The following is a 16,860-nucleotide window of genomic DNA, read 5'->3' on the forward strand; positions in this document are numbered from 1 at the left end:
TCATTTCAAGACAGCTTAGGTACCTCTACATCTCTACAAGTGGCAACGTTGGGTCACACTTTTTGTTTGAAATAAAACCGGAGGGTGTGTTTGCTTCCTCAGCTTTGCAAAGGAAAACAACTTGCAAACTAAGTTAGGACTCCGAGGAGGTCTGTTGTTTAGTAACTGTCTCATCAGCAAATGCAAGTTTCAGAACTTTTTCTTGGCTATTTAATTGCAACCAGATTTCCCCGCGGGAATATATTTCGCGTGAATATGGCTTTGCTTCTCTTTCACTCAAACTCTAGTCTCGTCGGTTGCCTTTTTAAAAAAATAGGACTTTGAAAAAAATATATTTTCCTGATGAGTAGTGATTGGAGGGCACTTATACACTACGTTGATGAGGGCGGTGTAACAGCCCATATGGAACAGAACACAAAAATGGGATCTAAACAAACTCAAAGGGGACACTTAAGATGGGAGGGGAGGATTCAGGAGGATTTGGGGTGGACACGCGCGGGAGCGGGTACAGTTTCGCGCACAGACTAAAGGAAATTCACCGTGTAGCCTAAGCGGAGCCTGCCCTTTGAAAGGGGCAGGCTACGGGGCGCCGTGCGCCGGTGCGCAGCCGGGGATGCGGGCATCGCACCGCACCGCGCCCGGCCGCGGCTCTCGGGTCTGGGCTTCCTACATAGCCTCCGGGGAGCAGCGCCACAGAGCCGCGCAAACGGCAGAGTTCGCGTCTTCTTCCTCTTTTTTTTTTTTTTTTAATAAGAATTTTAAGGGACACTCCACAGGGAAAGGAAGAAGTTCTTCACTTTTCTCCGCGAATCTCCATTCCCGGCCAACCTATGAAACCGTCTAAACACAGGATGCATTTCTATTTACAGCTGGAAAAGAAAAAAAAAAAGAAGAAGAAAGAAGGAAAGGGATCTAAAAGGGATTAAAAAACATAAATAGAATGGAGGGAGTGTTGATAGACAGTTTAAGGTAAATATTTGTACCTTCTTCGATCTTGTGTTTAACAGAAATACATGAAGCTTTTATCCACGATTTTAAGAGAGAAGGAGGCTGGAGGAAAAACATAAACAGTCCCATCTCGTGGCTGGGGCCATGCCCAGCCAGCCTGCCTTGTCCTCCCTGCTCAGGGCAGCTTCGCCTGGGCAAACCGGAACAGTGGCTCCCGCCTAGGAAAGATAAACGCTCGGAAAGGAAATAGCTGAATTAACCCCCCACCCCAAAAAAACAAAAACCCAAACATACGGAAATGGTAAATATGGCACGGCAAGCCCGAGCGGGGAAAGAGGTGGAGGAGCCCCAGTGGGCCGGGAAGGAAAATGAAAGGTGTGACGGGAGATAAGCGGCGGGGATGGAGGAGAGCGACAAGAAGAAAGTATAAAGGGAAATACAAATAAGGAGCGAGGAAAAGTTGCCTCCGAAAGCCCAAGCCGGGGCCGCCGCACTGCTTGACGCTAAAATATGATAATCAGAACAGCTGCGCCGTGCTGCCCGCAGCCAATGGGCGCCGCGCAGGCGTGACGTCCCCGCGCATGACGTCAGGCCAATGGCGAGCGGGCTGAGGTTGGAGCAGAGAAGTTTGAGTAAGAGATAAGGGCGAGGCGAGTGCCCGAGCCGCCAGCGCCCAGTCCGGCACTGCCGTGCCGTGCCGTGCCGTGCCGTGCCGTGCCGTGCCGTGCCGTGCCGTGCCGTGCCGTTCCCGCGCAGCCGGATCCCGCCGCGCACCTCGCACCGCCCCCCATTCTCTCTCCGCAGCCCTGACAGTATCTCCCACGTCAGTGGTGTTTTGTTTTGCCTTTTTGGTTTTTTTTTTTCATTTCGAGTCTTTTTGTTTTTCTTTTATTACTACTACTTTTTTTTTTTTTTTTTTTTTTTTTTTTTTTTTTAGCGACAGCTCTCAAAACTACTTTGGGGTCTTAAAACGAAACCGTACACCATTTCACTGTGGACATTACACCCTCTTACAGATATGGGAGACATGGGAGACCCACCAAAAAGTAAGGCGAAATTTTTACCGTTGTTGGAATAAATGTGCTGTCTATTGTAATTGTCTCAGGCAGGCGAACTGCTAAAGAGCTGAACTTCATTTGAATGGTAGAGAAGGTGCCTTTGTTGCCATGCCTGCATGCTTGCTGTGTTTTAACCTCATAGCCTTGTATGTTAATAGCCTGGGGTCCTGCTCTCTTTTAAAGTTTGGGGAGCAGGCAGGATTTTAATGGGATCTCCAACCACGGAGCCTTAAATTCTCCCCGTGCTAGACTGCGGTGAGGCTGTCTGACTATCCAGCACCTAGCCCGTCTAGGGGAATTAGCATTAGACGTGCAAAAGAGGGCGAGTGACAACCGTAATGATGCTTGTTCTTGCTAGCAGCCTCGAGTCCCCTCTTCTATGGCAAAGGGCTGAATGGGAAGCGCACCCAGCCATGCGTTCGATGTTTCCAGTCAGAGCATCTTAAAAAATGAAATCAAACATATAGGTGCTCTCTCCGTGAGGAAAGGAATCCAAACAAGCAAACAATAAAATAAAAATAAACCCACGAGGGAGTTCGGAGTTTTGATTCCATGCAAGGCTTGTGAAATGAGGACCTTCACCCCGAAGACTGTTGACATCTGCATTTTAACATATGTTTCGCCTCCTTTCTAAACGATGGCACACTTCAATTTCCATTCAAAAGTGTAATATTCTTTAAAAAAAAACCCACCAAAAAACAACAATACTCCCAGAGTACGCCCTATAAGGGAACGACACTAAAAGTATGTTTATCTCTGTAGGAGAGTAAACGGTTAGTCAATAATGTATTTATTTTCCTTTCAGAAAAACGCCTGATTTCCCTATGTGTTGGTTGCGGCAATCAAATTCACGATCAGTATATTCTGAGGGTTTCTCCGGATTTGGAATGGCATGCAGCGTGTTTGAAGTGTGCAGAGTGTAATCAGTATTTGGACGAGACCTGTACGTGCTTTGTTAGGGATGGCAAAACCTACTGTAAAAGAGATTATATCAGGTACGCCATTTACGTTGTTTAATTCTTCGGTGAGATTTTTTTAAAAACTTTATAAATCTGACAGAGGCAGGAAGAGGAACAATTGTGAGAAAGAGGATGAAAAGACAATTGGTATATTTTTAAGTGATTTCCCCATAGATAGACAGGCGAGGAAAAAAAGTTCGAGTTGTCAAGTTTTTTATTCCACAAATTCAAATACAAATCTCTGTATAAACAAAACCACATTCGGAAACAGCTAGCGACTGTATGGGACCCTCCTGAGGACTTTGGCAATGCATCCTGTGATTCTAACAAAGTGGGAAATCGTAGGTAATTAAGAATATTTTCAGTAGTGTAGATATTATGAGCAACACGGAACTGATCGCTTTTTAACGCAACCTGAGAAATGCATCTCTTTTCAAAGAGATGTTTTTGCAAAGGCATAATGGCATTCATAAGAAAGGCACTTCAAGCATGTATGCCGTAAAAATAAATACACGGGCAAAAAAAACCTATTTAAACTAGGCCTGTCAAAAAGAAACAAAAAAAAAACCCAAAAGAAAAACAAAAACAAAACTGAAGTTTCCTTCAGAATGAAGGATCGTTTTGTGGGAAGGTTAAAACCTAGACCGAAATGTTTCTTCGCTAAAATAACTGACATTTAATCTTTTTAAATATTAACCCCTTTGGTGATATCTGACTGTCCTTTCTTATCTTATCTGTACTGACGAATTAGAGCAGATCAAATTGCCCATCATCTGTTCGCGAACAGTTGGGTATATTTAGATAATGGAACCGCTTCCTTCCTCACATTAAAATCTGGTAACTGATAAAATGTGAGAGTTGCCGATCCTGACACTATAGAGAAACCAAAGCAGGAATTTCGAGTGTGTTTATTATTTGTGCTCCTGAGTCATGCTGATCCGTTTCAGTGTCGTCTACTGGGTTTGCCAAACCAGAACTTTGCATGACACTGAGGTATGGACACTATTTATTTTTTTACAGAAAGTTTTGGGAGCAAGTACCTACCTAGCCACCTAAGATAACTTTTCTAGTTTCTTTGTAATTCTGAATTGAAATAAAGCACTTGAGTCTTTCCTTCTCCAGTGCACAGTTCATAAGCAGATCATTCCTTCAAGCCATGTTGTGAGATTATTCTCAAAGTTTTACTATGGCGAAAAACAGTACACTTTCGTCCTTTCACTAATTTCAAATGAAAGGAAAACGTTTGGGACTGAGATGTGCTCACTTACCTTCTGCAATAACTCAGCGGATGAAAATTAAACAAACAAAAAAAAATGCAGCTCTTTTAAGTTAATACGCAATACATTTCATTTGCTACAATTTTAAAAGTAAGATGTACATTATGTGAAAGTCGACTTTGAATTAAACCGTGAGCCAATCTACAATTGTCAGACATGTGGGCAACACCCCCAACTTTTGTACCTATTAATGCATACACTTTGCGATCGCGCGGTTCTTTTGCCGTTTAGCTGCTTGTTTGGGTTTTTTTTCTTCTCGAAACGTTATGGTTCGGAAATATGTAGCTCTGAATATAGGATGAGTACACCTCCATAGACATAGCAGCTAAAGATGTGTGTAAATAAACATCTGTACCCACAAGTATACATCTCTAATGTGTGACTATCTCTAATGAAGTGTACTGGTGAGGAAATGTGTGGGGACGAATATTAGCTCAGTTTTAAGAACAGCTTTTACAGTTCTGTTGATTGTGTGCATGTATATGTGCATGTATCCGTACATTTGCGGAAAGATGTTAATTTTACTTAATACCAAGGAGGCTGGCTAAGGAGCACTCGGTGGAAGCCGAGAGACTGTGCAGTTCTAGACACCCGAGTTGGAGCATTTTCTCATGTTCATCTACTGATGGGTGAACTGTCCCCCTCTCCTCCACGGGAGACGAGGAACCCGCCCCACCCACTCCAGCGTGTAACCCCAGAAACCCATTATTTGCCGTGTGGGGCTGTCAGCGAGAAGTTGCCCTTTCACTGCTGCCGGAGGGCTTGAGCCCCGGCTCAAGGTGGGAGCGTCAGCAGGAGGGGAGACGGAGCAGGGAGGCTGAGGTAGGAGCAGGCTGCAGAGCCAAAGCACCGAAAATGCGTTTTAGTACGGGGCGGGGGAGGGGAGTTACACTACTATATATGTGAGCGTGTATATATATAAGGGGGGGGGGGTGTATGCCTATATTGTTGTATAAAATTAACCTGGTGAGAGAGAACAAGGGGAAGAGCCCCGGCCGCTGGCAGAGCCACCCCTGCCGCGTCCCAGAGGCTAAGTTGCCGGGAGCCCGGGCACGAATTAAGCGGCAGAAGTCCTGATTGGTTTCCTCGCAAAAATAACACCATTTGGTGAGGCTGGCACGTTTGTGCGCGGGGAGTGGATGGCAGTTTCGCCAGCCTCGCCTTTCCCCCGTGTATCCGGGCGGTCCGGTTCAGCTCCGGGCCAGGCTAGGTCAGGTCCCTCCGTCGTGCCAGAGGGAGAGGGCCGGGACGGCCCCTCGCCTGGTGCAGCCCGAGCGCTGGGGCAGGAGGGAGAGGTCGGCATCTCCTCGGGAAGGAAGGGGGTCTTTTTTTTTGCTTCTCCCCGTTTCTCCTTCCACCTCCGCCGCCCCTTCCCTCCCCCCTCTCCTTGCCCACCGGCGTGTCCAGGTCCCCGCCGTCTTTTACGGGGCAGTAAACGAATCCGGTTTATTCCTTTCTTCTTCTGGCTTCTGTATTTTCAAGGCTTGTTTAACTAGTGGACTGTGTGTGGCGCGTCTACGCGGGGCCACGGGGCTGCCTATGAGCGGGAGTGAAAACCTCTCTTTTTCCCCTTCCTTTCTCCCCCCCCCCCCCGCCCTTTCCTTGCCCTCCCTTCCCTCCCGTGCTCTCCCTCCTTCCCTCCCTTCTTCTTTCTGGGCTGGGCCCTGCTCAGGTTATACGGCATCAAGTGCGCCAAGTGCAGCATCAGCTTCAGCAAGAATGACTTCGTGATGCGCGCCCGCGCCAAGGTGTACCACATCGAGTGTTTCCGCTGCGTGGCCTGCAGCCGCCAGCTCATCCCCGGCGATGAATTCGCGCTGCGGGAGAACGGCCTCTTCTGCCGGGCGGACCACGACGTGGTGGAGCGGGCCAGCCTGGGCGCCGGGGACCCCCTCAGCCCCCTGCACCCCGCCCGGCCGCTGCAGATGGCAGGTACCGCCCGCACCCGGCGCCGCGGAAGCCCGCGGGGTTTGCCGCCGCCCGGCCCGGCGCCTGGCGGGGGGCCCTGCCGCATGCAGCGGGCTCCGCGCCCCTGCGGAAAGGCGGCCCCGAGCGTGCGCGCCCGCGCCCCACGCCCGGGGCTGCCGCGGGTCCGGCTGCTGGAAGAAACGCCCGCTTACGCGGTATGCGTGAGGCGGAGACACCTGCGCAGGGGGCCGCGGCGGGCTGCACCCCCCGCCAGCCTGCACACCTCCTGCTCCGACCGGACACCGGGTGCAGGAGCCCCCCCCTGAGCCCGGGGCAGCCGGGAGCCTAAGTCGGAGACCGACGAGCCGATGCACGGAGTAGGTCTGCGGCAAAGCACAGACCCCTCTGTCTCCGGAGCACGTGGAAAAGCTGGTTTAAGCACTGGAGGAAGCGGGATCCGAAAAGAGATAGACTTCATAACTACAGGCGAGCACTTAGGCTGTAATTTAAAACTGTCAACAAGCTAATCTTCAGTAATTGCCTTTTAAAGTGACTCTGCCTTCTTGAAACGTTTTATGTGATTTGATAAGAATTTCATCTTAAAACTCAGCATTGTAACTTCAGAGTCGCCCCACCTTACAACTTTACTTACACTTTTAGTTCTCGACGTGTACATCAGATACTCAGAGACGCTTAGCTTTAGGAAGAGGAACGTCCCTTTGAGCCAAACTAGGCTGGACAAAACAAGGTTGGCCGGCGTTATTGCTGTGCAAGTAACTGTAACTCGAAAGGTTATTTACAAACACAGTTATGTTTAAACGGGCTCGTTTCCCTCTTCTGAGCTTCTTTCAGGTGACATATCTATATATAGGGAGAAAAAATCCCGTAGCTGATCACTGCAGAATTTTAGAGAGATTGTACGTGCTCCCTATAGCGTGTTTGTGCATGTCTCCGAAAGGCATATTGTGTTTGCAGGTACAACACTGCTAATAATTGAAGCCTTTGTATTGTCTTCATCGAATTTGCTGATTTATTGTTATAATCAGAGAAGTCGGAACCCAACTGTACAAAAATGAACACTTTTGAATATTAGCTAGCCAGGGTTTTAGCAAAAAAAAGTATTTTTTATTTTTCCCTTGACTGGGTCAAATTACATTTAGATAGCTACAGCTACACAATACACAGAAGAATAGCACAATCACATGAATACTTTTAGCTCTTGATGTGACGCTACCCGTTGTTTTGCATTTCTTGGCGGTTTCCATGAGTTGCTAGGCTTGCTCCCCTTTTAAAGAATTGGCGAAATATTAATATTTTTTAAGCATTCATCAAAAGTTGACATAAATTCACCTAGCACCTCCACTTTCTAAGATAGACCTCCGTCTCCCGAGCTTTGGGATACGGGGCTCTCACGGGATTTTCCTCCATGGTTACGGTGCAGCGGATTTGGCTTGTTTTACTTTGATTTGGAAGCATCAAAATGCCGGGAGCTGTTGCAAGTTACCGCGGCCTCTGGCTAAACTGAGCTAGATTCAGTATACAAGAAGCAGACCCGAATTATGATTAATTTAAGAAGTATTATTTTATTACTATTCGGGCCAAAAATCTGTTTTGGTGATTTGTCAGGAAATAAATACATAAACCCCTCCCCCTCCTTTCCTAGCGCATGCACACCTTAGAGAACTCGCCCTCCCCGTCAAGTCTCACACAGGTTCAAGCTTCTGTCATTAAGGGGTTTGGGGGGGTTGTTTTTGCAAATTAATTATCTGTGGAGTCAGAAATGTCAGTCCTGTCACTCCACCAGCGCATAAAGCAGAGGAGGCTGCAGGAGCTCCGATAGATCTCACTGCTTGAATGGCCTTTGAAAGAGGGTTCACCCCCCCACCTCCCCCTGTCCCACCAGCTTAGATTCATAGATTCTGCAGATTCCCTGCTTCCTACTCATGGGGATCCTGTCCCTCCCTTTCCCTTCCCTTACAGCAGAACCTATCTCTGCCAGACAGCCAGCTCTGCGACCCCACGTCCACAAGCAGCCCGAGAAGACCACCCGAGTCCGGACTGTCCTTAATGAAAAACAGCTTCACACCTTGAGGACCTGTTACGCTGCCAACCCCAGACCCGACGCCCTCATGAAAGAGCAACTGGTAGAAATGACTGGCCTCAGCCCGAGGGTCATCAGGGTTTGGTTTCAAAACAAGCGGTGCAAGGACAAAAAAAGGAGCATTATGATGAAGCAACTTCAACAACAGCAACCCAATGACAAAACTGTAAGTGGCTTTAGCCTCTGACCGTGCTTCCCAAGGAGAAATGCCTGGGCTATGTCCAGCCCGGCCAGCCTCTGGGGTCGGTTTGACGTTTTTGATTTTGTGGGAGCTCCCTTAAAATAAACAAAATGATACCGCTTAACTATTATTAGCTTGTTCTGCTGTCAGTGCAATTAGACCACAGCGAGAAGCCGATATAGGCAGCTCAAGCAAACACATGTCTTTTTGTGGGGCTAAGAATACGCAGTGGATTAGACTAACTTCTCTGCAGCATGAATTGCGACCTGCAGAGTTTATGGGATGCAATAAGCCCAGCCTTGTGTAATATTTATATTGCAAATGCAAAGGACTCCTTGAGGGGAAAATGATCCTTTTGCCCTCTCTCAATAGTTTTACACAGGAGTAAACCCAGAAGTAAAACCCATGAGTAAAGGGAAATTTGATGTATTTTCTTAGCACTTTATATATTATAATGTGTATGTGTGTGTTTGTCACTGCACTTACACTGTAGAAAAAGATAAATGCAATGCAAAGTTTATGGAATTACCATCGTGTTTACAGGTTATTTAAAATATATATATTTCTTGCATATAAATATATTGAGTTCTTGTCTGTGGTCATATGCACGTGTGATGCAAACAAGTGGAAAGAGCTGGATTCAGCATAGCAAACTGGCTGTCTCCATTTTAAGCTAACTCTTTTTTTTTTTTTTTTTTGCTGTTGTTGTTAGTCCACTTGAAGAAGAGTCTGTTATTCTCCCTGTGTTATATTGACTGACCTGAGAATGACTGTTAATTCTTAAGGCTGCCTAGTTAAGTGGAATTTAAGGAATTTCATTTTACCCTGTTGGAATGAAATAAACCACGATGTTATTAACTCGCCTGAACAATCTATTCATCGAGGCTTGGAGTTATTTTGTACACAGTGCCTGCACCACAGGACATACTGGGAGGGCTGGGGTTTCTTTTTTTTTTTTTCTTTTTTTGGAAAGAGCGCAGTACCGACGTACCCCAGGTTTGCCGCGCAATGGATATATGATCCAGTTAAGGTCACGCAGAACAAAACCAGCCTGGATGCAAAATAGAAAGGGAACATGATTAACCGTTTCTTGTGCCGAGCCGTGCATCAGCAGCCAAGATACAGAGTGCTCGTGTTTAAGAAAGCTGGGGAGGGGGTATGCCTTGAGAGAAATACGAGGATTAAAGGGAAAGAAAATAAACTTCCACTGTGATAAATGCAGCAGGTAGAAATAGGCTGACCTAGAGTACAATAGAGTAAAACATTCACAGCAGATTAACAAACCAAATACAAGTGACAGCGACTGTATAGATAAAACAGAAAGCAGTTTATTGACTCAGTGCTTATATACAATAAAGTTAACCAAGCTCATTAACATCTTTTGCTGGGCTGTTCACAGAATATCCAAGGGATGACAGGAACTCCGATGGTGGCTGCTAGTCCGGAGAGGCATGATGGTGGCTTACAGGCGAACCCGGTGGAGGTGCAGAGTTACCAGCCGCCCTGGAAAGTACTGAGCGACTTTGCATTGCAGAGTGACATAGACCAACCTGCTTTTCAGCAACTAGTACGTGACGGTTCCCAGCCGGAGCAGGCTAGCCTGTACCCGGGGCAGAGCAATGGGAGATTCCCTAAATGTGCAAATTGAACTAATTTAATAGGGCTTGGTGCAAAATCTACCATAATGCACAGCAGAGCTCTTGCCAAGTTGAGTGGGAGATGGATAAGGCCCGACCCAGGTCTGAGACTAACTCAGCTCGCACACTCCTGAAAACTGAAAGCACCTCTATCCAGAGAACTAAAACATTCTTCACATGTCATTTAATTGTATGTACATTTATGATAGCAGTTTCTAAAATTTGCCCCTCCTTGCTTTGGGCCAATTTTCCCTTTATACTATAGGGTGGATTTTAAATTTATGATTGTAATGTCAGTCTGTCCTTGTTTTGTCACACAAACATGAGTAGCTTAATTAAATTGTCGAAGTCCTTGTTTTATGCATGTACCTCTAGATATAACTTTATATACCTATATATACATATATACATGCAAATATATACATATATATAGTTTACATTAAATGTTGTGCTTCGGAAAGGGAATTGTTAGTACGTATTCACGTGAAAAATTCAAACAATGTAATAAACTGCCTTAAGCCGAAAGAAAACAGACATTTTAGAATAAATTCTGTTCTTAACTCACTTCCTTATGCCTACATCATTTGGCAGCTCATATGGGACCATATCATCTGCAATACTTAGGCCCAACAAGGTGAATTAAGGACAGAAGTTCAACCTTAACTCAATTTCCTGGCCTAAGTGTGTTAAAGCCAGATCTTTAAAATAATAAGGTACGTTGTGTATGGTTTTTCAGTGATTCAAAATAATATTTAATGATGAAACATTAATACATAGACCCTTTTTTGATCTGTTGGGCATTTTTTTAAACATGAAGCAATGGAAAATGAAGGTTTGTAGCCATGTCTAGAAATGTTTTCAGACCTTTTCAGTTTAGTATCACACTCTTTTACAGGATTGCTTTTTTTTTTTTTTGTCCAGTGGCAGGCTGTGGCTTGCTTTCCTCCCCTGGCACACCATGCTCGCTCGGGAAGCTGTAGCACAGCAGCAGGGCTGTTTGCATCATCTTACCTCTAGAGCAACCACCGGTTTTCCTGCTTTAATCGAGCTGTCAAGCAGACACAAGAAAAAGTGATCTCCTTCAGCTGCCTTACTTATTGTGCCTTAACAGAATAGGAGACTTTAAAAACCTTTGATGCAGTGAGTTTTTGTAAGGAGTAGGTAAAAAAAAAAAAAAGAGGCAGAATGGAAGATGGATAGCCCAAATACACACATGCATATAGATAGATAGATCATTAGATAGACAGATAGATATTGATATATATTGGGCATAATGTCTGATACTGAAAAGAGTTAAAATGAAGAACTGTGGATGGAACAGACAGTTCATCGACCTTTCAAGGCGCTTCTCTAATCTGGAAAGGGCCTTAATCACAGGATCGGCCAGCTAAATAGGTACCAAATAAATGCTTTTGGATTAGCAAAGCTCCACCCTTCAAATCATGCCTTTTCCCAACACTGCTCCTAAACTAACCAGAGCCATGGGGCACATCAGAATGGAGAAGTGTGACCTTTTTTATCAAACTGACTCTCGTTAAAAAGAGATACCACCTGCTTCAAATCACAAAAAAAGAGGATGGCTTGTTTCAAATGCCTTCTGCTCCTGGATGCTCCTTCCAGGTTTATTTTATTATGTGCACAAAAGGGGAAAAAAGTAATCTTGCAGTTTTGTGTCAAAAAAACACATGCACTCTTAAATAATTGACTAGAACATCCTGTTGGGATTGCCACTCTTGCAAGACAGGGAAGAAGGCCTCGTTAATAAGGTTGGCTTTTTATTTGCTTGATTTTACAGTCGTTTTTATTTATTTATTTAATTTTTTGACCTGCTTTTTTTCGGTGATTTGGCCAAAGGCCTGAAGAAGATTCCTATGAAGTCAATGGGGAAACTAAACAAAGCAACAATCAGTGACACAGCCTCCCATGGAGATGTATCAGGCCATTTGGCTACATGCCTGTATATTTATTTTTGCGTTCTTCTTTGCCTTTGCCTGCTACTTTTCTTTGATTGTTACAGTTGTAAAAAAATTTTTTTTTTTTTTTTTGGCAGGTTAAGTTTTCAGAAGGAGGACCTGGTTCCAATTCTACTGGAAGTGAAGTAGCATCAATGTCTTCTCAGCTCCCAGATACGCCCAACAGCATGGTAGCCAGTCCTATTGAGGCATGAGGAACATTCATTCAGACTTCTGTTGTTTCTGCCCTTACCATCACCCCTGTTGGAGAGAGTGGGAAAGTGATCGCGTGGGACTCCGAAATTTAGGGGGAATAAGTATTTAACAACCCTGTAATGAACCTAGCAAGGAACGGCTCCATGAAATTAACGGAGTCATATTTGAAAAGACAAGGTAATATGGTAGCAACACTGTGAAGACAATCATGGGATCTTACTAGAATAAATACTAAAAAAACCAAAACCCGTGCTATTCAATCATCAGAGGAGGATCAAAAAGACGTTTTCAAAATGTAAAGTATTTGTACTCGTGGATCTCAAAAAAAAAAAAAAAGTGAAAAAAATTATCTTTTCATTTGACTGCACATCTTTCTTAGGGAGAAACCAAGGTAGAGGGACTTTCTATCTAGTCCCTCCCAATCCGAATGGTGCTGTTTCTATATTGGTCATTGCCTTGCCAAAAGGAGCTCCAGTAGGTTTTCCATCATCAGGAAAGAGACGATTTAGCCCCACATTGTTGAAAGATTCATTGCAGGAAGGTGGAGCTGCATTGGTTTGCAATGTTGTTCTTAGTTGACTCTAACAAGGGGTTGTTTCCTGGGTCTCTTCTAGCATGTACTGTAGTGGGGTTTTGATTTTGTTTGGTTGAGATCCATCCTCTATCAAGTCTGAAGCGATTAAAAATAGGTTTTTTAATTCCTCTTTAAAAACCAATTTATAAAAGCATTGCAACAAGGTATACCTCTATTTTGCCACAAAGCGTCTCGGGATTGTGTTTGAAATGTGTTTAATTGGTTAAAATGACTGGTTTTTCTCTCTTTCTCTCTCTCTCTCTCAATAAAGAGAAAAAAGTAAAAAAAAAAAGTAAAAGGAAAAAGAAAAAAATCCTTTTTTTTGCTCTTGCATTGCAAAATTATAAAGTAATTTAATTTATTATTTATTATCGGAAGACTTGCCACTTTTCATGTCATTTGACTCTATTTTTTTTGTTTGCTGAAGTAAAAGAAAAAAGAAAAAAAAGGTTGTACCATGGTCTTTGAATTATATGTCTAATTCTATGTGGGCTTTGTATTTCTTTTTCTTAAATATTATGTGAAATAAAAGCGCTATATGTAGAATTATTATATCTGCAGGACTATTTCACTAAATAAGCATTTGGAATAGAGAAAATAATTATAATATTAATATTAAATAATGAACAAAGTTCCCTCTTTTAAATATTTACAAGTTCGCAGCTAAAATACCTGAAATAAAATATTGCATGCAAAGCAGGTCGTTAGTAAATAAAAGGAGTGTGATGTTTTATTGCAAGTATTAACGACCAGCTTGTAAATTTCCATTTCAACAACTATATCAGGGCTAGTTGGATGCCTTAGCTTTCAATCGATAACGTTAGAAACTCTCTTGTTCCTCCCCTCATCCCTTGCCCTTAAAAGTGATATTACTCTAGGCATGATCTGACATAACGTTAAGACATCTAAAGAACTCGGAGCTCAAGCTTTTTGCTGAGTTCTATTATTTTTTAAAAATAATAAAAAGAAAGTGCTGTATACCAAAGCCTCATTGTTGAGATTGTTGAAATGACTTGTACTTTAAGTATAAGCTCCTGATAAAAGGGACGCTTTTTGCTTAACAAGTCAAGTATGACTATTACTTATCAGTGTCTGCTGTCAAAACGATTGAAAAATGCTGCAGGAGGAATAGGGTTGAGAGGATATTGCTATGAAATTGCACGAATGGTGTTCCTTATTTTCTGTCGACTTCCCTCTCTTCTCTCCCTCTTTTCTTAATTTTTAATTTGCGGGGGAGAGGGTGGTGAAAGCTAGAAATGTGGGCGATTTCTTGGGGAAAAGTAGAAAGAAGAAGAAGAAGAAGAAGAAACATAGGAAAGGTTTGGTTTTGCTCCAATTCAAGCGTTCCCTAGTGCTCCCAGCCAGCACAAGACAAAGGCTCGCTTTAAAAAAATCCTTAACAACTGGAATATATAGAGATTTTTAGTCTGACAAAGACAAGTTGGTTTGCATGACAGTTACTCCAAACCCTAATGTTTTCTTAACATAACCTTTTTCATCCCTCCTCACCATCTCAGCCCACCTTGAGCAAGCTCAGCTATAGAGACAAACCAGTAGAAAGAAAATAAAAAAGGTTAAAAGTCTAATACAAGGATTTCAATCATCCTGATTAGAAACTGGATTCATTTTGTATGCTCAAGTGTAATACATTTTTGAGTACTTGATAAATATTTAAATAAATATGAAATCTACCTTAAACTGTGTGATCAGTAACCCTTGTGTTTTCATGCAGGATCAGAGGCTTGGTATGACGCTTCGAGGGGCGGGAGGGAGAAAGGGTGTCATTTCTGCCCGGTGGTCTCACGTGTAAATTGTTTGAGTCCCTCTTACTGACGGGGGAAAAGGGGGAGTTTGGAGACCGAGTGTCCCACTCGGAGGGGTTTTTAATTTGCGCTGAAAACCTGTAAGGTCAGGACAAAACGGGGGCCTTTGCATTCGCCTTTTACCACCTGGCGGCTAACACGTAGGTGGGAAGCACGGCCACTCCGCGAGGTTACGCCGGGGCGGAGATGATCCCGCGAACGAGCAACCTGCGCGCGGGGGCGTTGCCGAGACACCCCCCCCGGGCAGGACCTTCAGGCTGGAGAAGGCCTGTTGTCTCTGAGGGCCATGCAGGAGAGAAAGGCAAATTTTGGCTGTCGCTTCTGTCCCTCCTTTCGAGAGGGAAGGGCCTCCAGCCCTGCGCGGAGCTGCGCGGCGCCCCGCGGGCCCGGCGCCTGGGGCTGCCGCCGAGATAAGCGGCCCACCTGGAGGCAGGGATCTTCCGTTTGGGCTGGCAACGGAGCGTCTTGCTCCTCGAAACACACAGGGCAGCATGTCTTCTAAGGGCTGCAGCCGAGCTCTGACTCCTCGGTTCTACAGCGGGCTGCGGGCGGGAGCCCCGCTTGGGATGTACCTGCACCCACACCTACTGCGGGGCTCCTGTCTGCACCCCCCCGGAGGGCCTGAGCCCCCCCCCCCCCGACTTTCGTGGGGAGCTATGGTCGCTTCTGCGGCGGCCGCTCGGGGGTCTCTGGCCCCTCGGGCTCAGCGCCGCGGAGCGCGTCCCCCCGATCGCCGCCGCCACCCCGCTCCGGCCCGCCCCTCTACGCAAACCTGCGGCCACGGGGTCACACCGGAGCCTCCCCCACCCCCGAAACTTCAGTTAAATAAACCTCGTCTTATTTTAAGATTATTTCTTTTGCGGGGAGGAGGGGGTTCTTTTATGGCCTTTGGTTCCCTTTTCAATTTAATATATTTGTGGCATATTTCTCCCCCCCCCAAACAAAAAAACCCCAAAAAACCCCAAACAACCAAACTTTGAGTATTATCCACTGTGGAGCAAATAGAGACAAACTTTCGAGTCCCTCCTAGTGCCTTCAGGAGAACACCCTTCCTGAGCTTGGGCAGCAGGATTTGTGCAAGCGAGAGAAAACATTCTCTTTATGAAATGCGTGTGCGTGTCCTTACGGTGCTCTGTGCAGGTTCCTGCTCTGGTTCCTCTTTCCAATACGGGCGAGGGCAGCAATTAACAGTCCCAGGTCCGCCGTTTTTCTTCTTGCTGCAGCTTCTCTTAATAATGTCAAATAAGGTCTGTTAAAGCCTGCTGTAATTTCTCTGAGAATTTTGTTTGTACACACAGAGACCAATATTCAAACTCTTCTCATTTCAATATTTGTACCAGGTTAATTAGCGCTCAGCATCTCCAGCCAACGTAGGAAACCCAGAAGCCGGGGACGTGAGTTCCAGCGTTGAGATCAATCGAACATCTCAACAGTAAGCTCTTGTCTTTATATACATATGTATACATACATATCTTGACAAATCCACGTTGGGTCACCCAAAAGTGGGCAGCGGGGAAGGAATGAGGGCCGTCCCCCTCGGTGCCGGCCCGGGGAGGACTCGCTGACAGTCCTCGGGCCGCCGCAGCCCGAGCTCAGCGCACGGGACGGAGCCGAACCGGGTGCCGGGTTCGCGGTGCCGGGCGGGTTTCACGGGCACAGCCCCGCACTCACCCCGTCTGCACGCCCGAAACGCCGACAGCGTTTTACGGTGCGAGGTGCCGCTGCTGGGCGCTTTGCGTGCTTCAGCGGAGCTGTAAGTAGTTAATAAAGGGGCTGGAAAGAGATCCTGTTTACTGATTGTTCCTGATTGTTGTTTTCTTGATAACAGAGCAAGCCACTGCATGACTGTTTGAGCTCAGGCGCCACAAACATAAATTTAACAGCTCCCAGTGTGCCGGCCCTGCTGGAGGATCACTCCTCACCTCCCGGGACTTGTGAAGTGCAGGCGGAGAAGGCAACTCCCAAGGAGGCAGGCTCCGGGGCCGCGGGGGAGGCCCGCCTGTATGACCGAGCTTTCCATATTGCACGGTATCTGCCGTCATTAGCCAGGGAAAGGGGTGTAAAATTAATCGGTGCCTTTCCTCGAGCCTCCTGTCTGTGCCGGAGGTCGGGGCAGGCTCTGTGCGCCGCTCTTCGCAGCATCCCAGCCGAGAGATGCGGCTTTTACATCAGGCTGCTGTTTCGTTTGAATTTCGTTGAATTTTCTTGCCGCGGCTGAGCGTCACC

General features: G+C 45.7%; 1 protein-coding gene across 1 annotated transcript; it reads left to right on the plus strand.

The window, feature by feature from the left end:
- The first annotated feature begins 1,897 nt into the window (after nt 1-1,897).
- On the plus strand, nt 1,898-12,236 carry LOC140651432 (insulin gene enhancer protein ISL-1). Its single transcript, XM_072860908.1, has 6 exons — nt 1,898-1,994; nt 2,812-3,001; nt 5,915-6,174; nt 8,131-8,417; nt 9,832-9,999; nt 12,120-12,236. The coding sequence occupies exons 1-6, from the start codon at nt 1,967-1,969 to the stop codon at nt 12,234-12,236; spliced, it is 1,050 nt and encodes a 349-aa protein (XP_072717009.1). The 5' UTR covers nt 1,898-1,966.
- The last annotated feature ends 4,624 nt before the right edge of the window (nt 12,237-16,860 follow it).

Source organism: Ciconia boyciana, chromosome 4 (genome assembly GCF_034638445.1).
Source record: "Ciconia boyciana chromosome 4, ASM3463844v1, whole genome shotgun sequence".
In the NCBI taxonomy this organism is placed as follows: domain Eukaryota; kingdom Metazoa; phylum Chordata; class Aves; order Ciconiiformes; family Ciconiidae; genus Ciconia; species Ciconia boyciana.

Bases quoted from the DNA above. Each gene is read 5' to 3' on its own strand.
- LOC140651432 (XM_072860908.1), top strand. From the start codon at position 1,967: ATGGGAGACATGGGAGACCCACCAAAAA. The intron at 1,995-2,811 runs GTAAGGCGAAAT...TTTTCCTTTCAG, and splicing joins CATGGGAGACCCACCAAAAA to AAAAACGCCTGATTTCCCTA. The intron at 6,175-8,130 runs GTACCGCCCGCA...CTTCCCTTACAG, and splicing joins CCGGCCGCTGCAGATGGCAG to CAGAACCTATCTCTGCCAGA.